We start from the raw sequence: 21,362 nt of genomic DNA, 5'->3' as shown, positions 1-21,362 counted from the left end.
TCTTTCCATGTCAAAACATATATTTGCATTTTCAGGAGATTGGCAAAAAATGTGTATCCATATTTTTCGTATAATTTATAATCTAATCACACTTATGCCTGCAAGTGTCTGCATAGTTTTTTTCAAAAACCATCCAAAACAACAAAACCACGTTCATTCAAAATAATTAAACGTTCATCATGTCATACTTGATATAAATGTTGTATGAGGTCGGAAGGGTTTGAAATAACTGTTGAAACTTCCCTTCAACCTGTGCAAGGCCATGCGAACCACCCCCCATTGGAGATTTTTTTTTTTAAGTGAAATTTTCACCGTCGTTACGGAAAATGGAAATGATCTTAAAAGGTTTAACACCGTTAAACTGAGAGTCAGAAATTTTGCTTACCTTCGGCGGAATATTGTCCAAAATCACTCTGCGCTTGAGACATTTAATTTCACAACACTGTATGACGTTCACGAATTGAAACTAATTCTTAATTGTAAATTTAAGTTTGCAATTCAATCGACCTTTTGTAGTGAAACTCTAAACTTTGACATACAGAAACCCTATCTCTTCTTTAGAATGATTTTTTATTAATAATTGTATCTAAACAAGTCAAGAAATTGAAACCAAACATTTCCTAAAAATTAATTAATCGAATATTTATTTTATACATCAACAAGTTGTAGGTAATGAAACAGAAGTTTATCACTGACGATGGTCATCAGAATTTGGAAAACAAAAATCTTCTTTGTTATTGCTTAAAATTTTGATCTACAAAAAATCGTTCCTGTCATTACAAATATTTTACTGCTTTGAGATATTCTTCAAAAAACCAATGTCTGTCTCAATTTAATTTTGTATTTCTTGTTTTTTTTAACGCTCAACATCACATTCCAAAATGTTTTGATTAATTACTCTAGGTCACAAAATTGACATTCTGCCGAGGTGCAAACAGTTTAAAGCTAATTTTGACACATGTGGGCGCCCTGAATCAAAATATGTAATTTTTTTTATCAGTTTTTGTTATTGAAATAACTTCTGAAAAAAGGTTAAAAAAATTTTCAAAAATTCCTGCACTTTTTTTAAATAATTGAAACTAAAACCTAAAATTTTAAAATAAAAGTTTTAAATCAATTATCAACTTTCCTCAAGACTTTAACTTATTTTGAGTTCTGCGAAAAAGTTATAAAAGTATTCTATTTGTTTACTTTTCCCCATTCATCGTTTTTTTTAAGAAGTTTGGAATCAAAATTTTAAATGATTTTTAAGCATAAATCTTATAGTTTTGCTGATTTCATGAAATTTATAAAACTAAATAAAGCTTTTTTTAAGTTTCTGCAGTAATGTCAAAAATAATTGTAATGATAAATTTGTGAAATCTGTAGAATTTCACTTTTTAAAATCGTGCATCATCATCTTCAAAATATAATTCCTTTATTCATTGAAGTATAATAAATTATTTCAGAATCAGTTTTTTCTTAAATGTGGATTTCTTAACTGATCAGTTATCTATGATTGATTTCACCAAATTTTACAGAAGATTTGAGTTCTGGACGTCAAAATCTACCTTATCAATCAAAACATTGACGTTTAACAGGTTTGTTGGAGAAAAATTCTTCTCAAATGTTTAAAACTTATCTTTTCCATCTCCATGTTTTGTTTTGATTTTCAAATAAATTCACCGAATTTTATAGTACATTTTTATCAATTTTCAAACAAATTTACCAGATTTTTAAGCCAAATTCTTTGAATTTTTAGAAATATTTTTTAAAAAGTTTGTTTTTCATTTTCAATTCTGATTTTTTGTATCCTGAAAACATTACCTTTGAATCTTAATAATGAATAATAATATAACAAAATCTTCAGAATTTGAAATTTTGAACTTGAAATCCTACATCTGAAAATGTTTGAACTTTTCTATTGTTTTTATCATATTAAATCATGTTTTTGAATCGATCATAATTTTTGAATAAATCCTTTTAAAATTCGAAAAATGATTCGAAGTACTTGCTAAAGTAGTACCCAAATTTTCCGCAAAGTTAAGAAAATTTATACTTTAATCTTTAAATATTTTCGACAAAACTGAAAAACTTAAACTCGATATGTTTATTATTCTATCAGTTTCATATTGATCATTAGCGACATGACATGTTCTTAGTCAGTTAAATTGAACATGATGTATTATAAATTTATCAAGTTATTATTTTGAAATTTTTTTGCCTTTTATTTTGATAACTGGAAGAATTTTGTCTTAGAAAAGGGTATCAAAGAGGCACTTTGATCACTGGCACTCTTGAAGTAATATTAAATATTTTCTTATTTTTATCAAGTTCATTTCAATCAACAACTACATCATCATGAACACCTTACAAATCGTGATTTTTATTTTCAAATTCAAAGTACTACAGTGAAATTTTGCAATCAACTCTTCAATTGAAAATGATAAAAAAAAAAAGTTCATTATGATGAATTATTAATGACAATTTTTATCATTTTCTCAACATATTTCCAGCATAATTTTTGACCTGATCTGATTTTTTTTATATGTATTTTTTTTTTTAAATCAGCACTTCTGAAATAGAATATGTAATCCAAATTCAAAAACTAGACCTCTTAGAACATCATTTCATAAAAATAATCAATGACTTACCTGAGATAGCTTTGTTTCGAAACTTTCTTATAAGTAGGGGAGAATGAGGATTCTTGATCCCAGGGGATACTTGATTCCTTAGCTATATCTCGTACCTGGAATGTCTAACAAAGATCAAATGTTCTAGAAAAATTTGGCAAATGGAGCAAAATAACAATGCTTAAAGCTCAAAAAAAAAATCAAACAAAATAATTGTTTGAGTTATTGAACTGTGTATGAAAAATTTTAGAAAATGTGACTTGAAGTTCTTTTTTCATCACTTTAAAATGTTCCTCACATGAAAAAATTACTACAAAAATATCTATTCCAATATATCAATCGTTCGAGTAAAATATGAACTTCATAACACCATATTTTCAAAGCAACGGAAAACTCTCAACTATTTTTAGAAAAAGTTTCCTAAAATGTTGATCATGAGTATATTTCATTCCTAGAGGTCAAATCGGTTTTTTTTTTTAAATATGTCTTTATTTGTATCAAATCATGATTACACTTATATTACATTATTGCATTAAACTAGGTGTTCAGTTCAATAATGAACTGTTCATAGCCCTATAAGTAACTAGATTATAAAAATTTATTTATAAGATTTAAATTTGCTGAGCGCAATCAAGTTTTTAATGTAGGAGAACATCCTGTAATAGCAAAAATATTTTATACTTAAAACTAAACACTATCTTAAAATTAAACTAAACATAAAGAGAACGAATCTCTGCGATGGAAGACTGCATCGATTTGCCTCTGAAGTTGGAGATGATTTTGTTGGCCATCTCTTCGATAGATTCAATGCCTGCAATCCGATGAAGATCTTCGGTGCTGTGCCAAGGTGGAAGCCGCAAAATCATTTTCAGAACTTTGTTCTGAATCCTCTGGATGACTTTCTTCCTCGTCACGCAGCAGCTAGACCAAATCGGAACTGCATACATGATCGCTGGTCGGAAAACTTGTTTGTAGATGAGCATCTTATTTCGCAGACACAACCGGGATTTCCTGTTGATGAGAGAATAAAGAGATTTAGTGTATTTATTACATTTAGATTGAATATCTTCAATGTGATTTTTAAAAGTAAGATTCCGATCAAGTGTAAGTCCCAAGTACTTCACGTGATCAGACCATTCTAATGAAACCCCATTAAAAGTTATGGAATGATTTTCATTAGGTTTTAAAAAATTTGCTCTTGGCTTATGGGGAAATAAAATAAGTTGAGTTTTGGAAGCATTAGGAGAAATTTTCCACATTTTCAAGTAATTCAAAAAGGAATTTAAATTTTGTTGCAATCTACTGCGTACCACCCGTAAATTTCGACCTTTTGCTGAAAGCAAAGTATCATCAGCAAATAATCTTCTACCTTTTCCTTCTGGTACATCAGGAAGATCAGAAGTAAAAATATTGTATAAAATTGGCCCAAGTATACTGCCTTGAGGGACACCAGCTCTAATGGGTGTCCTTTCAGAGCATGAATTTTGATAGCTTACTTGTAAGGTTCGGCTAGTCAAATAATTTTGAATAATTTTGGTGAGATATACAGGAAAATCAAATCGAGCTAATTTAGCTACTAAACCTTTGTGCCAAACACTGTCAAAAGCTTTTTCAATATCAAGAAGAGCAACACCAGTTGAATAACCCTCAGATTTGCTAGCGTTAATCATATTAGTTACACTCAAAAGTTGATGTGTAGTAGAATGTCCATGACGAAAACCAAATTGTTCATCAGGGAAAATGGAATTCTGATTAATGTGAATCATCATTCTATTCAAAATAACTCTCTCAAATAGTTTACTTAAAGATGGAAGCAAACTAATTGGTCGATAACTTGAAGGCTCTGAAGCACTTTTTCCAGGTTTCAAAATTGGAGTTACTTTGGCATTTTTCCATTTATTGGGAAAATAGGCCAAGTGAAAACATTTGTTGAAAATTTTAACTAAAAAATTTAAAGTGCTTTCAGGCAACTTTTTAAGAAGAATATAGAAAATCCCATCTTCCCCTGGAGCTTTCATATTTTTAAATTTTTTGAAAATCAATTTAAGTTCATCAATATTTGTCTCACAAGAACCTTCAAACACATTTTGCTTAGAAAGAATATCATCAAATTCTAGGGAAATTTGAGCATCAATTGGACTTAAAACGTTTAAATTAAAATCATGAGCAGACTCAAATTGTTGGGCTAATTTTTGAGCCTTTTCTGAATTAGTTAAAAGAAGTTTATCCCCATCTTTCAAAGTAGGAATTGGCTTCTGGGGCTTTTTCAAAATTTTAGTTAATTTCCAAAATGGCTTTGAGTAGGGTTTTATGTCCTCTACTGCTTTAGCAAAATTTTCATTACGAATGAAATTTAAACGACGTTTGATCTCTTTTTGAAGGTCGCAATAAATTAATTTCAAACAAGGATCTCTAGTACGTTGATATTGGCGTCGACGAATGTTTTTCAGTCGTATCAAAAACTGAAGATCATCATCAATTAAAGGTTGATTGAATTTATGTTTAACTTTAGGTATTGAAGCGGCTTTAGCATTGACTATTGCAGTTGTCAAATTTTCTACAGCCAAATCAATATCTTCTATTGAATTCAGTGGAACGTTTACATCTAAATTACGTTCAATAAAATTCATATATCGCTCCCAGTTAGCCTTTTGAAAATTGAAAGTTGATTTTAAAGGGTTTTCAATGGGACTTTGGGATAAAGAAAATGTTACTGGAAGGTGGTCTGAATCGAGGTCCGCATGAGTAACTAATTGACTACAATGCTCGCCTAAATCCGTTAGAACCAAATCAATTGTGGAGGGATTTCTAATTGAAGAAAAACAAGTATGCTTATTAGGATATTCAACAGTATAATAACCTGCAGAGCAGTCATTAAACAAAATATTCCCATTTGAATTTGATGAAATATAATTCAAGATCGGTGTTTTGCATTAAAGTCACCAATAATAAAAAATTTAGATTTATTTCTGGTGAGTTTTTGTAAATCTCCCTTCAAAAAATTTTTCTGTTCACCGCTACATTGAAAAGGCAAATATGCGGCAACAATTATAATTTTCCCCATAGAAGTTTCTAATTCAATTCCAATTGTTTCTAAGACTTTTGTATTGAAAGAAGGAAGAAGTCTAAATTTGAGACGACTATTGATGACAATAGCTACACCCCCCCCTTGTCGATCAAGTCGATCATTTCGTAAAATTTTAAAGAAAGCATTGCTTTTCAAGTTATTGTCTGGCTTTAAAAAAGTTTCAGTGATGGCAGCAATATGTATGTTTTGAGTTTTCAAAAATAAAAAGAACTCGTCTTGGTTAGCCAGCAAAGATCTAGCGTTCCAATTCATAATATTTAAACATCTATTTGGATCCATGAGGGAATCGTAAAGTCATAATAATTTTGTTAGCATAATTAAAAGAAGTTTGGAAAGCTTCAAACATTGAATTTGCTTTCAACATAAGTTGCATCATTTCCATTAAATTTTGATGCAAAAATTTTAATTTTTCCTCAGTAATCTCACCCATATCAACAAAATTGTTAGAATCAGAAGAGGAAGGAAAAGAAAAAGTATTTGAATTTCGGGGATTTTCCCAAGCCTTCGCATGAACGTTGAGACTTGGTTTTTTCCCATTTTTATTAGTTAAACCTGAAGAGGGCAACCCATTTTCAACCACCTCTGAGAACGATAAACAACGAGTCTGGGGCGCAGAATCAGCCCAGGTAACATTAAAATCACTTCGGGTATTACCCAGCCGTGATTCCAATGTAGGCCGAGGCTCACCGCGAACAGGCAGGTTGTTTGCCGGCCCGACGTGTGAAGACGAAAAAGAGGAAGGAGGAGAAGAAACTTTTCTAGAAACTTTGGGATTTTTCCTAGAAGCAATAATTTTTGCCCTGATGGGACAGTCTAGCGAATTCGAGGAATGATTACCTGCGCAATTTGCACACTTAAAAAATTCTGTTTTTGGCTTATCACCACCAAAAAGGCATTTAGATTTTTCATGATCGAATGAGCCGCAAAACATGCATCTGGCATTCATTCTACAATTTTTAGTGCCATGACAAAAAGCTTGACAACGACGACATTGCGTAATATTTTGAAAAAAATTGGTAGAAGATTTACGAAAAGGTTCGAATTTGACTCGACAATGAAACATAAGACGAGCCTTTTCAAGAATTTGCAAATTATTAACCTGATCCTTTTTAAAATGGATCAAATAAAGTTCAGGAGCAAAACCAACACTACTGATATTATTCGTGTTGGTTCTTTTCCTCATTTGAATTACTTGAATTGGAGAAAAACCTAACAAAGAATTTAATTCAGCTATGATCTCATCCGGTGTCTGATCGCCAGTGAGACCACGAAGTACAACTTTAAATGGACGATCACTTCTAGTGTCGTACGTAAAAAATTGGTGTTTTTTATTATTCAAATAATTTAAAACCTTTTGAAAATCATTAAAAGATTCCGCCAATATACGAGCAGTTCCCCTTCGACCGATCTGAAAAGAAATCTTCACATCCTTGACGGAAGTGACGATTTCTTTTCGAAAGGCATTGAAGTCAGGAATCGTGACCGTTATTGGTGGAATCTTTTCGTTTTTAAGAGTATAAGAAGAAGAAGAAGGTTTCTTAGTACTCTTATCAGAATTAAATATGAATATTTCCTCATCACCGATGTTATGAAGGACATCGAATGAATTGGAAATTTCAACTTTTTTGGCAGATGGCCCTGGTTCAGCAATGGTTAGGTTCAGCAATCCGTTTTCTTCCGGCCCTTGAGCCGGCCGAAGACTTCCCCATGCTGGAAAGAAAAGAGAAAATATGAATAAAAGAAAATGAAAATAATTTTAGCACTGAAAAGTGCTGATTGAAATACAGGTAAGGAAAAAATAAATAATGTAAAATATTCCTGCAGGTACACAGCAACGATACGATGCTCCGGCGTACGTGTTGACGGCTCAACGGTACAGATGGAAGTGTGGTCAAATCGGTATATTCTTCTTCTGAATGATGATCAACGATCACGATCATTGCTGATTACAAGATAACTAATATTCATCCAATTACTAATATTTATCCAAAAACAAATATTTTTACAACAACTGTCTGAAGAAAGGGGCTAAAATAATTAATTTTCTCTTAATTATAGAAAATAGCGCCTTTAAGTATGCAATGTCATTAGGGTTGAGACATAGCTAAAGAATTTACTTCTTCTGACAGTAATAAATTAAGCAATGAAAACAAACATGACCAAATAGTCAATTGACATTCTATCTTGGGGTTTTGTTTGATTTTTTTTTCCAAGGATCAGAGCTTGCTGAATGTAGGATCAATTCTCCCTTAACTTCAAAAATATCCAAATTTTTTTACTCCCAGTTCATCTACATAAAAACTTGAAGTTATATGCTGTTAGAAAATGTAAAAAGGTGCGAGTTTCAAATTTTTCCCAAAAAAATATGGCGAAAATAAGAAAAGGGGATGAAGTATCCCCACTCTTCCCTTCATTTTTTTTTAGTTTGAGGGACAACCATGAGTGAGAAAATGTTGTTTGAAATCATTTTCCTTATTTATAGTACAAAATTCTTTTTGGATATAAGTGTTTTCAAATATTATTCAAATATTATTACTTTTAGCTAAATTTCAAGAAATTGAGATGTTACTGAGAATTTTTCGGTAAAAGTAACAGTTTGGAAATAAAGAAATATACATTTACCATCAGTTATTTTAAACCTACATTGTTGCCATGCCACATTTTGTTAGTTTTGTTTGTTTTTCTAGCCGATTGTTTTACACTGAATTTTACACCATTAAAAGTAAATCGGAACATGTTTTAAAAAAAATCAGAAGTAAATTTCTGTTTTGAATTCTTGATTATCAGATAGAAGACGGAAAATGCATCCAAGACACAAATTGTCAACATGCTTTGAGAACATTGATTTGCACTTTCATTCTCTCGTTGTTCCTAATTTACCTCTGGTGGTCGGAGTTTAAACTTGTTCTCGGTTTTGCCTTCCAGACACATTTGGTACTCGATATAGCAGCGCCTCTTGCGTTGAATAGCAGAGCTAGTTGCTACGAGTTCTCAGTCATTGACACCAACCACTTCCACCCATTAGTTCTCAGTTCTCAATTTTCTCCGTTTTTTCGTTAAACAGGGCTGCTGCAGCAAATGGAACACCCCTCATCAATTTGGCTGCGTATTAACGTCCCCTACTTTTCGAGCACACAGCCAAGAAAGAAGTTTCCCCTGAAATTCTCCAAACCAACACACCGGTACAAGCGGGTTTCTCTCGAGTTAGTATTAAAACAATCAGTTTAGTAGCAATGAGTAGCAATCGCCTGGGGTGGGACGGGAGCTGCACTAACTCCTCCGACTAAAACCACCTCCAACGACGCACGTGTCTCTTCATCGAGAAAATGGAAACACTTGGGATGTGAGTAACGTTTTGCAGTGTGGTGTGCCATCAGCCATCACCCGCCCCATTCTTCCGACTGAGGTGTGATTGGGGGGAACCAAACACATGTGTGAAGCCGACCCAAGCTCAGAGATTTCGACAGGTGAGGTCTCAGGTTGGGTGCCAACGGGATAATTGCACACATGTTGCAGGCAGCAGATTTGGGCATGTTATGCAACCCGGCAAACTTTGGCTGCTCCTGTGATGCTGTTGCTGGTGGAAAAGTTTGACAAAACAACAACACACACTTGATGCGCCACACACGTGTGCCGGCCGTCGGAAGAGTTTGAGTGCTGATATTTGGAACCATGTGCTCCTGAGCCGTCGAAGAAGCACGTAAAATGGGTCTTCTGTCTTCCGAGGAAGTTTTCACAACAGCTCAAGGGGCATATTTCCATAAATTTTATAGAATGGAAACTCATAGTCTATGAGTCAAAACCAACATTTGATACAATTAGCTTAGCTTAGCTTAGCTTAATTGACTACTCAGGTATCAGAATGGGGGTAGGCTTAATAGCGGCACGTTATCCAAACATACGGGAAAATTGTGCCTACAAAGGTCAAATGAAAGGTGTCTGGGACTGACAGCACATTCACAATGCCCAAAACTGATGCTCTCTCTTTAATCATCAATAACGGCGCCGGCCACGTCCTAGTAGTCAATAGATAGATTGGAAAAGAGAGAAAGGGATGAAAGAACAATGTCGCGCTTTAGGACCGAGGTTACCTCTGCATCCTAGCAAAAAAAAACTTGGGTTGGAGCGTTGGGTGAAAGGATATGATAAGGAGACACTTTTGACTAGTGTACCGATTTAGGTTTTCTACAATAAATTTTCTATGTTTCCTGGTAAAATTTCAAAATTTACTGTAAAATGATTATAGAGATCTTGACCCCAATATAAAATCCTCATAAATTTCTCAAACAAAACTATCGATGCTTGTCTGATCAATAAAGGAAATTACTTGTATGTATTTATAAAAAGTTCTCAGTTAAACTAGGAATATTTTTTTAAATAACAAAATCAATGAATTAACATTTACTTTCTTTTTATAAAAATGTTTTTAATTCAATTGAGTATTCGACATTTAGTTTATTTGTAAGATTGTTTAATTTTGAAAAAAACATCATTAAAAGAAATATCAAGCTAACATTCATTGGAGCCTTTTTTTTATCAAGTATAAAGAAATTCTTATAAACCATTCCATATAAACTGTAACATGAAAAGAACAATGCCTTTAATTACTACAAGCCTTTTTGTAGGACAATACAAATTTTTCATCTGGGAAAGTTATTGCTTTTCTTGAAGGTTTTGTTTCACAATTTTTAAACATTGATTTACTGATTGACTACAATTTACATTAATTTATTGAATCGAACTAAGAAATTATTTATCATTTTCTATTCTATCCTCTTTCCTTTCTTAAAATAGAAAAATTGAGTTATGTTTGCTATCTTATCACTTCGTTATTAAAAAAACATTGATCTAGAATTTATTGATAAGCTTTTTCAAGAATTAATAAAATTTAAAATTCTTTCGTTCCACATTTGTTGACCAGTGAATTGTGTAGATGTTCCACGTTTGAAAATTATAGGATTAAAATCACATTTTACGAATTTTCACATTATATACTAATGCTGCTAAAGCTTCATCTTAGTCTAATAATCTCTTTTTCACAGATGAACGAAATTTTCTATCTAGATTCAGAAACCGCGTACTATTTCCTCAAAAATCTTACGTTAGCTCTTCGAATTTTTCAATACTCTATTTGAGATATTTTCTACAGCAACTTTATTTTCATATTTACATATATGCAACATTATATTTTCGTAACACAATTCACCGTTTTTAAACAAGAGTGGAATTTCCTTGGATTGTGGAACTGTTTTCGAAAATTTTGTTTTTGGCAAATGCCTAAGATAAATTCCTATCATGATTGATTAAAACGCGAGTAATTGCTTTTTAATCTTTAAATGATAATTTTATCGAAAATAAAATACGGATCAATCATCCTTTTAAAGGGCCCCTCGTTTGCTATGGGCGGTTGAATTTACGTAAATATGCAGGAATTTCTTCCTACCTAAACTACCTTTACCTTAAACACGAACTTAGTTTTTATCGTTATTTAGCTTTCAAAAGTTCGAATTAAGTGCTACATACCCGGATAAATAATTCAGATCAATACGCAATCTTCAAATCTTATTTGAGTAAGCAATGCTTTAGTTGCTAAATTATGATCAGAAAGACCTTAAAGGTCTTATAATTTGCTCATATGGATTTGCTTAAAATTCCACTGTTCTAAAGAACGCAGAAAAAAACATACATTATGAATGAATATCTGGGTGCGAAAAAGATCAAGAACCGAATTTTAATTAACTACATATTCCCATGTTGTGAATGGGAAATTATGAGAACACTAATCAAAAGATACTTAGCTTCGGTAAGTTGTATAATGGATCGGATTTTTAAGACGTCCGGTATCAACCCTGCTTGCAATCCATTGTCGCTTGAACTCCGTCCGTACGTCGAACCAAGTAGTGCTAATGACCGGCTGGGATTGTTTCTTGATGTAAAACATGAAGACTGGGCTCAACTTACGTAATCTGAGATAAAGATGCTTGAAATTCAATGGTAAAATCAAAACTGGAGCCATTTTCGATAAAAATCCACATTTTCACAAATCCACATTTCCGCAAATCCAAATTTCGAGAAAAACTTTAAGAGCCCGATTTTTTTTCGCCCGTCCGTCCCGAAACACGCCTACTGATCCTTCTCAAAACCAACATTTGATACAATTCATAAATAAGTATTGGAAAAGGTCAGATGAATATATGTCAAAAGTTGAAGTTGGTGACATTTTTGTAAGAGTTTAGTAATTTTAGTTGTCTAGATATATGCTATTGGAAGGTAACAAAGCTTGAAGTTAACCATCCCAAAAACGGATCTGTGTCAAGGAATTGAAATCAGAATATTGCACATTGATGATTTGCGTCTAATCTCATGCTACCAAAAAAGTACCCTTTTTTGTTTCAGCCTACCTAAGGGTCCAGCGCCGATTGTCCGGCGCATAGGGCTGAGATAAAAGATCTCCACTGCTGGCGATCCGGAGCCAGCGTCTTCACTTGCTGCCAGCCAAGGTTCTCGTCAACTGTGCGGATTTCAGCGGCTAGACTTCGCCGCCACGAGCTTTTGGGCCTGCCTCTTCTTCGATGCCCATCTGGATTCCAGTCAAGCGCCTCTCTGCAAATCTCGTTTTCATCTCTTCGCAGCGTGTGCCCAATCCATCTCCACTTACGTTCCCGAATCTCGATTTCTAGCGCCTTTTGATGACACCGGCGATGAAGTTCAACGTTTGAGATCCAGTTGCCAGGCCACCAAGCGCGGATGATGTTCCGCAGGCAGCGATTCACAAAAACTTGCAGTTTTCGCGTCGTCACCGCATATGTGCACCAAGTTTCACACCCGTACAGCAATACGGATTTGACGTTTGAGTTGAAGATTCGGATCTTAGTTCGTAGAGAGATCTGGCGTGACCGCCAGATGTTTCGGAGACTCGCAAACGCAAATCGGGCTTTTCTGATCCGGGTTTCGATGTCCTTCTTGGTACCACCATCAGGCGTAATCTGGCTACCAAGATACTGGAAGCACTCCACTGTCTCAACCTGTTGTCCAGCTACCACGAAATTGGAACGATTTTCTGTATTGATTTCCATCGACTTGGTCTTTCCGACATTGATTTCGACATTCCGACATTTTTTTCAGCAAACCCTAAAAATTTATATTTTTTACAATTTTTTGAACAACTACAGAGTTTAATTAAGGAGTTTCTTAACTCAGCATTTCTTTAAGCTATAATCTATAATATGGAGATCAACCTTCATCATATTTAATCTTATTTTTTTAAACTTATTCTAAACTTTTCAGCTCACCATTGGCATAAAGTTATTTAAATATCGTTTACGTTGATTTAATGAAGCTCAATTTCAAAGAAGTTAATTGATTTTTTCTTTAAAAAAAACCATTTGACAAGTGAATGCATATTAAATTTAGGTATTTCGTAACGCTGACTCGGATTTATTCAAATTTTTTTTCATTTACTTCTCAGTTCTCAAAATAAAAAATTAAACTTAAGGTTCTCGTTCTCAATTTAAAAGATTTTAATTTTTTGATGTTTTTGAATGCATATTGCATTTGACAGAGCACTTATAAATTTCATTTTTTAAAGCTTCCCAGTTCTAAGTGAAAATTAAATGATAAGGTATCCGTAAATTTTTCCAAATTTTTTGTTGAACAATAATTAGAAATTTATATTGTTTTGTATGTTTATGAGAATCCAGAATTCAGACCATGAACGACAAAGCCCAGCATGAAAAGTTGGATGTTTTGAACTTAATCGAAAAATAAAAACTATGGACTAGAACCAACAATCAGGATCAAAATTTGAAGAAAAATTAATATATATTCTAAAAACAATTGATTTTTTTAAGTTAAAAGTTAAATTGACGGCCATTTCATATTCCTCGATAACAGTGTAGTTTGAATATGAGACTATGTATAAAGAAATGGATAGGTATCAATTTTAAATTTTAAATTTAATGCTTATTGGATTTAAGGCTAAATTGATGCATCTGAAACTTACAGGAAACATAAGTACTTAAACTGATTGCCCATTATCTAGAATGAAATTTAAAATTTATACAAAATACACAGATGAAAAAAAAACTAAGAATAAGAACAATTTTGTTTAGAATAAATTCATTTATTTATCTGATTTATTTATACAGTAGCGTTCATTACCAGGGGGCCCAAATGAGCCTTTTGGCGTGGGGGAGTCCGGTGGGCTGCTACAAAAGAAATAAAAAAGATTGATTTGATCAGATTTTTACTCAATAAATTTGTCGGCTTCTTAACCGTTCTGAGATTTTAAATGTTATTGCTTTAATAGTATATTTTGCAAAAAAGGAACGCATACCTCCGAAAAATAAGAAAACACATAATTCAATAATTTCACGGGGTATGCCATTCGCCACATCCAGCTGAACTGGAAAATTGCGAACACCACATGTTAATATAACATGTTTATATAACGTCACAGCACAGCAAACAGCCCGCCAACAACCCCCCCCCAACCCCCCCCCCCCCCCCTCCATGAGGTTCTCAGAGAAGCAAACGAGGTCTTCTACTCTACTCTCAAAATTATAAATTCGTAATCAAATTTCGATGATTGATGAAGGTTATTCAAGAGAAACAATCTAGAAACATATACCAAAACATCAAAAACCCATCACAAATTAAGAGCTCTGTTACAGTTTTTCAAAATGTTCTCACTTGTTCATAAAAACTCAGTTATGAATATTACATTTTGAATAGCATTTAACTTATTTCAGAGTTTCTCGTTCCATATTCCCATACCCAAAATTGTGTTTCTATATTCGTACTTCGGATTCTGTATCCAGTTTGAGATTCTTTTTTTCTTTATTAAGAAAAGCTGCTTTGAAGTTCAAGTTCAAATTTGTTTTTTTTTTCAGTTTGATTCATAATTTACGACACGCATATGCACTTTCAGTATTTTCATAATAATATTCTTTAGTGGGTTAATTCTCGGTTTTCAGTTTCAAGTTTTTAAACTTTATAATGAATGAAGCATAGCATAGCATAGCATAGCATGGAGTGACTACACACATCTTGTATTGGCTGATGCACAGGGTACAATTGATAATCAAAACCAACACGAGATGCCAAAATAAGTACCTGGATCCAATACTCATTTCAAGTGTTACTTTTGAAGATCAGTTCAGTACCATAATGCACACCGCTACAAGTCAATGTAATCATGGTGGGGAAGGTCTGAAACAGAAAAACAAACTCTTAAGGTGCAGAGAACTCATACAACCCATAAATCTGTTTCAGGAGGGAATTGGAAGGGTAAAATATAGTAAATCCTACATGGCAGATAGGATTTAAAAATTTTAACATGAAACAATCTCACCAAAATCCAACGTCTGCCGGGAGTCACACACTTTTTCATTTTCTTCCAATAGTCTTTGGCTCCAACTCAACGGATTCTACATTTTACACAATTTTTATTTCGATTAATCACAGCAAGCCACAACAACATACCTTGTCAATCACATAATGAAATTTTCTGATGGCACAAAAATTCACATTCCTCAACATTTATAATTGAGAAAAGGCATCGAAACGCATTCCAAATACACGCGACAATCCAGTATTATAATTAAAACGTTTTCGCCAAAGACACACTAATATGGATTATACGTCAAAAAAGATTATACGCCAGTGAAAGATTCGATTTTCGATGCAGGAAATGTTTAGTTGTACATAATAACGCACGCCCATGCGGATGGCTTTCGAATAAACACAGCATAACACGCAAATTATCATGTCGTATCACTCCCAGTTTAACATATCTTCGGTTATCCAGTAAGAGCTTTTTGTCTAATATTTTCATTAGTTTCACTATTTAAAGTTACAAAAAAATTAAAATTTCACAGACGGAGAAAAAAACGCGTGCGCTGTTGTCAAGTCAACGCCTACCTCCTTTTTAAGCTTTAAAATGAATGAAAATGAAAAAAAAACTAAAAATTAAAAATTAAAGATTCTAATAGACAAAGTTTTAAAACGGCGATGCATAATTGAAAACTCTTAATCAGATTGATCATTCAAAATTCATATTTTAATTCAGATTCACAATTCAGATGAAATATTACATTATTCAAATAATGAATTCAGATAAATACCCACAACAACTGAATTTAAATTAAAGATTCTCTAATGAGGGCCAAAATTGTCGAATTTTTTTGTGTTTTTGAGAAAAAAAAAATTCTGACTGTCTGTGACTTTACCCAAAAATTCTTTAATGGTTTTCTGGGACGCTATTTCCTTTAATCCTCTCGTCTCTTATACATTTTAGTTGGGAAAAATCAATTGACATTACCAATCTTCTTTTTTTCTAATTCAAATAAGAAATCTGAATATACTGGCTTAAAAAATTGTAGTTTTGGAAATCCATTCAAAATTCGAAAACTCTGTGAAATCTGTAAATATTTCAAAATTATGATGAAAATTTGCTCAAAATTCTGTAAAATTACAGATTTTTCTGTGATTTCTACAACCTTGATGAGGGTCCTGAAACATGGCTTTCAAAATTCTGATCTGAAATTAAGATTCGGAAATTGTTATGCATTTAGACAATCGTTTTGAAAATCGGAAACAATTTTCGCATGTTTTTCAACATCAATTTTCATCTTTTCTTATCAAGTCCCTGAAAATTCAACTCACATAGTTGGATTCAATTCTCTACAGTTTTATTTATTTTCATCGATATGGTTATGATCTTTGAATTTGCTGAAGAGTTTGGATGATTGAGTTTATTTTATTTGAGCAATTTGAGTTTTTTTATAAGAATTTGAAGGCTTTTCCCAAAAAGTTATTTTAAACTAAAATGAAATAAGCCTTACCTAACAGGCTCTTGAACAAATCAAAAGATTTTACCCATCGACAAAAGTGAATTCCAGATTTTGTTGCATACAGTTTCTTAGTACAAATTAAGCTCACCATTTTTAAGATGTTGGAAAGTTTTTTTTTTGTATAATTTGCCAAATAAAGTGAATAAATCCGGGCATTTTTCAATGAAATCCGGGCAACCGGGCCGGGGCGGACTATTCTTAAATTTAGTATCAAATATCCGGGCAAACCCGGATAAAACCGGGCAATCTGGCAACCTTAGGATATAATCTGAATATTCTTTGCAACACACATCATTTAGAACATGGGTGGCCAAACCATGGCCGCGGGCCACATGTGGCCCGCGTCTGTCTTTCTGTGGCCCGCGAAGCTTTTTCAGAATTGATTTTTTCCTTCTACATCATTTAAAAAAACTGATTAAATCAAGCAGAGAGAAACATTTTTATATTCTCCAATTTTTACAACATTTTACATATTGTTTGTACTTTGCAATCACGTATTATGCAATAAATATCTGTTATTTAGTTAGTTTATGTAAGTGATATTGAAATAAGCCTCCACTATTCTGGGAACATTGAGAGTCTTCAAGCTGAAAGTAGTATTGTTTTGAAGAGTTTGGAAGGCGTCAGAGAGATAAGCTCACAAATTACGAAGTGACTCGAATAACTCAGTCCATTAAAATGATAATGAGAAAGTAAAAAATTATTTATGTTTATTTTGAGCCGAAAATTCACCGTATTTCAAAATCACTCATAAGATTTTTACAAAACATAAATTTAGTATTTCTGTCCGAAATTTCATTTGACAGCTTCGATTGAAACAGATTGATTGAAGTGCGTTTATTTGGGAGGGTGCCGTGCGCCAAGCGATTAAGCACCCTTTCGATTGAAACAGATCAAACAGGAAAACAGGAGCTCAACATAATTGAAATAAAGTTTGTAAAATTCTTACATTATATTGAAATCAAACCATTATAAGGGTTTTATTGGTACAAAACTTTTACTATTTGTAATTTGAATTCTATTTTGGAAACTTTGCTTAACAACAAAAATTATTCAGCTTGTTAAAATGTATTTAAAAATATAAAAACTCTGCACTTTATTTGTACTTAACTTCAACAGAAAAAACGTAACGTTTAAATTAAATCGAAATGATATATCTTAGTGTCAGTTGAGTATTTTTAAATAACGTGCAATGGTATATAAACTAATAGAAAGTGTTTGGCATTGAAACGCTGATCGCTTATTAATGCGCTTTGTTTTTGTTAGAAAATTGATTTTCTCTCCAAATTCGTGTTATACAAGCTGACAAACGAGATGACTTATATAAAGTTTCCCTCAGATTGTGGAGCTTTTTTTTCTGTTAGTTCACTAAAAATTAAGAGAGTAAATAATTCAGAAAACAGAAAATAAGCGGCCTTATAAGAGATCAAATTCTTGAAATAAGACTCTGCAATTAAAATATTCAGTAAGGTAAATTTTAACAAAATTTCAACTTAAATTAATTTAGTAATTACACATCACGGAAAAGGATTTGCTTTTTCTTGTTGTTCTTTTCCCAAAGAACAACACAAGAACATAACACGGAAGAGCTCTATTTATATTATTTTTTGTTATTATTATAGTTAAAGAGCGTAAGAAAATTTCATCTTAAATACGAAAAGCTTAAGAAGGGTGTTTTGTTTTGACCAATCCCGTTCCACAGAGTGATCTTTATGGGATGAATAATAATGCATACCCTATTTTTGGAAAGCTATAGTATTAATTTTTTTAATTCATTTTTATCCCTGATTGTATGCAGTAATTAAAGAATTTTTAAATTGCAGTGAAAAAAAGCTGTAACATTCAGCTCTAACAAAAAAAACGGGTTTTTCTGTTTTTACACCTTATGGCATTTACGGATATTCTATATAAATCGCATTTTTAGCTTTATGCCTGAAATATTGGAACTCGCGTAACTTTTGATCCCATCGATAGAACTTTTCGAAAACTTCAGACATGCTAACTTAATATTACAACAATCACTCTGCAAAATTTCAATAAAAAATGTAGCGTAGTCTCTGAGAAATTGTAGTTTGAATAAAAAAAAGTCCAAAAAGTCCTATTTTCGTAGAATTACTGTATCTCAGGCCACACAAACTCCAGAAAGCTCAAATTTTGTGATAAAATAGTGTGATAGTTGGTCTATCTAACACATAAAATTTGATTAAGAAATATGATCATAGTAAAAAGTTGTAGAAGTTCAAAGACGAAGAGACAGTGTGCGTGCTTCCAATTTCTATACAATTATGAATGGTACCGTAAGTCAAATCTGACCGAGATGCTCAGATATTTTTCTAAACTTCTAGGACTTTGCCGAGGTTTATTCAAATTATTTCGTAAATCAAATAAAAAACTAAAATCTCTTTTTAAAAATTATGAGAATTTGTATTCGAATACGATCTCGAAAAAAATTCAAAATAAATATCCTCAAACTATTTATAAGTGTCTACCAAAAGAGACCAACAATGTGTTGCAGCAAAATGCTGACCGTAAGTCCCCTGATAATCGAATTACCAATCGACCGCCCCTTTATGATTATTTTTTTTAGCGTTCCATTAGCAGAACGCCCCATGCACACTAGGCAGCTGTAGGAATGCAATTTGCTTACAACCATCTTCATGAAAAGGTTTGTCTACTTGGGCTAGGCTGGTGGCCACTTCTAGATAATTGAATTAAAGATGCGTTTCATCATGCGCGTTCCCTCTGCCAGGAAAAATCACAAGACGGTTGCTTTATCTTTAAACAACTTTTGAAATAAAAAATCATTCGTTTGATTAAAAATTTAATGATCTTGTCGAGCTTTAAAAATTTAAATTTCCCAAGTGAAATATTATGGACTTCAGAAATTTTTTTATTTTATGCAGCAGGTTTTTGTGATAATAATTGTTAAAATTGTCAAAATTTTCAAAAATTCAAATTAACATTTTCAAAATTGTCAAAATTTTGAAAGGAAGGCGGAAGATATTCTCAGTTGAATTTATTTTGATTAACCCTTTTTTACTTTTAGACACCACTTTTTTGTAATGATTAACCCATTTCTCATTATTGATAGGATTGAAATTTCAAGACAAATCAAACAAACCACTAGAGAAGATTTTTTCAAGATTTTATATGAACTAGTTAGGAGTACAGTAGAAATCCACTATAATGTAATATGGAAGACTTCGCGGTCCATTGAAGCTAAGCGTTATGGTATTGGAATTGATTGCACCTGACTCCACGATTATACTGAATCCATTCCGATTGTACTGCTGAGCTTCGGCCGAATAGGCTCGAATTGGGATCTGCAAAAAATATCACATATCAGTAGGTAAACAATTTTTCACAAGTCACAGTCTTTTTATCACTCACAGAAGTAGCAAATGGAACCTGAACCGGAAGCTGCGTTCCTTTTCCGATCAAACGCTTGGCACATAGAATATCACCTTGGCCTATAGACCCCGCAAAGTAGCTCAGCTCTCCAGTTCCTCCTCCGCCAAATCCTCCCAAAAATGGCAACCACTGATAAGATTGGCCAACGGCCATCAGCAGGATCAGTAGGGTCCAGCACAGCTGATCCTGATGACTTATACGGGATTTCATCCTCCTGCCCTGATTGCTTCCTGTTCTTCGATCCGAAGGCACACTTCCAGGTGATCCGAATAGGCCGAATGCCCTTAGCCAAGTAAAACGAAACTCGATCCGCGGGTTTCAGGAACAACTTTGGGAAGCTGCAATCAATTTCTGAGCACTTTTTCGGGATGACTGTTACTTTCAAATTTTGCCAAATTTGCTGCATATCCCGCCTCGAACGACGGGCACTGGGTCATTTCCCCAGTAAGAGGTGCCCTACTAAACTGCAACTGCGGCGGTGAAAGGCTTTCTCCCGAGGACGTGAGCATCACTCGACTTCTCGGTTCTGTGACTTGGAATTTGATTTTAAAAAAACTATAAAAAATTAATACATTTCAAAATTTCTATTACTTTTTAGTACAGTGTTGGTTTTTTATTTATCTACTTTTTTAGAGCCAAAGGGGTATATGTGCAAAAATGGTCTATTTTAATAACGCCAAACAATTTTCCATATTTAAAACTATATTTGGTGATTTTTTTCATATTTTTAGAATTTTATTAACATATTTTAACATACGAAAGAGAAATACAAATTTTCGAACAGCAACTTGAAAGCGTGTTTTCTCGAAATCAGCAAATAAGCACTTATATCCTCTTGGCTCCAAGGGTCTCTTAATCAAAATGAAAAACCTATACTTGTTATTATTGATTTGAAACGAACTGGTAGTCGATACAGAAGGGAAATTCAGCAGAAACATCGTCGTAATAAATCTGAAGATAATATCTATAAAACATGACATTTCCAAATACCTGGAACGGAATGGTTCGTATCAATGATTTGTCAACGTTTTGATTGAAAATCATTTTGATCATAAGTTTTATTATTTGTTAATCCTTAAAAACATAAGGATTCCAGTATATTTCACGAAAATAACGGGTTGTGAAAATAAAACAGAACAACTTTTTTGGAAGAGAATCATCTCTGTCTTAAAAATAAAGCAGATTCACTTTCAATAGTTTTTTGGTTTGCCTCTACAGTGATATAAAATTCTAGAAGCGCACACACAATTTCGAGGTTAATTCGCATCAGAACATAACACATCTCAATTCTGTCCTAATAAGCTGGGTGAATTGAAAAGAAAAAAAAATTGGGGTGCAAATTCCTATAAGCGCACTTCATGTATTATTGAGAAAACATCGAAATTAATGATTGAAAAA

At 33.0% G+C, this 21,362-nt stretch overlaps 1 protein-coding gene across 1 annotated transcript; it reads right to left on the bottom strand.

Annotated features, from left to right (window-relative positions):
- Positions 1–19,642: 19,642 nt before the first annotated feature.
- On the bottom strand, positions 19,643–20,320 carry LOC129750769 (uncharacterized). The gene is made up of 2 exons (XM_055745796.1): positions 19,944–20,320; positions 19,643–19,876 (listed from the first exon to the last, which is right to left on the bottom strand). Exons 1-2 carry the CDS (start codon positions 20,172–20,174, stop codon positions 19,709–19,711), a joined length of 399 nt encoding a protein of 132 aa, XP_055601771.1. The 5' UTR covers positions 20,175–20,320; the 3' UTR covers positions 19,643–19,708.
- Positions 20,321–21,362: the final 1,042 nt, after the last annotated feature.

Source organism: Uranotaenia lowii, chromosome 3 (genome assembly GCF_029784155.1).
Source record: "Uranotaenia lowii strain MFRU-FL chromosome 3, ASM2978415v1, whole genome shotgun sequence".
Taxonomy (NCBI): Eukaryota; Metazoa; Arthropoda; class Insecta; order Diptera; family Culicidae; genus Uranotaenia; species Uranotaenia lowii.
This window is presented reverse-complemented; position numbering and strand designations above follow the sequence as displayed.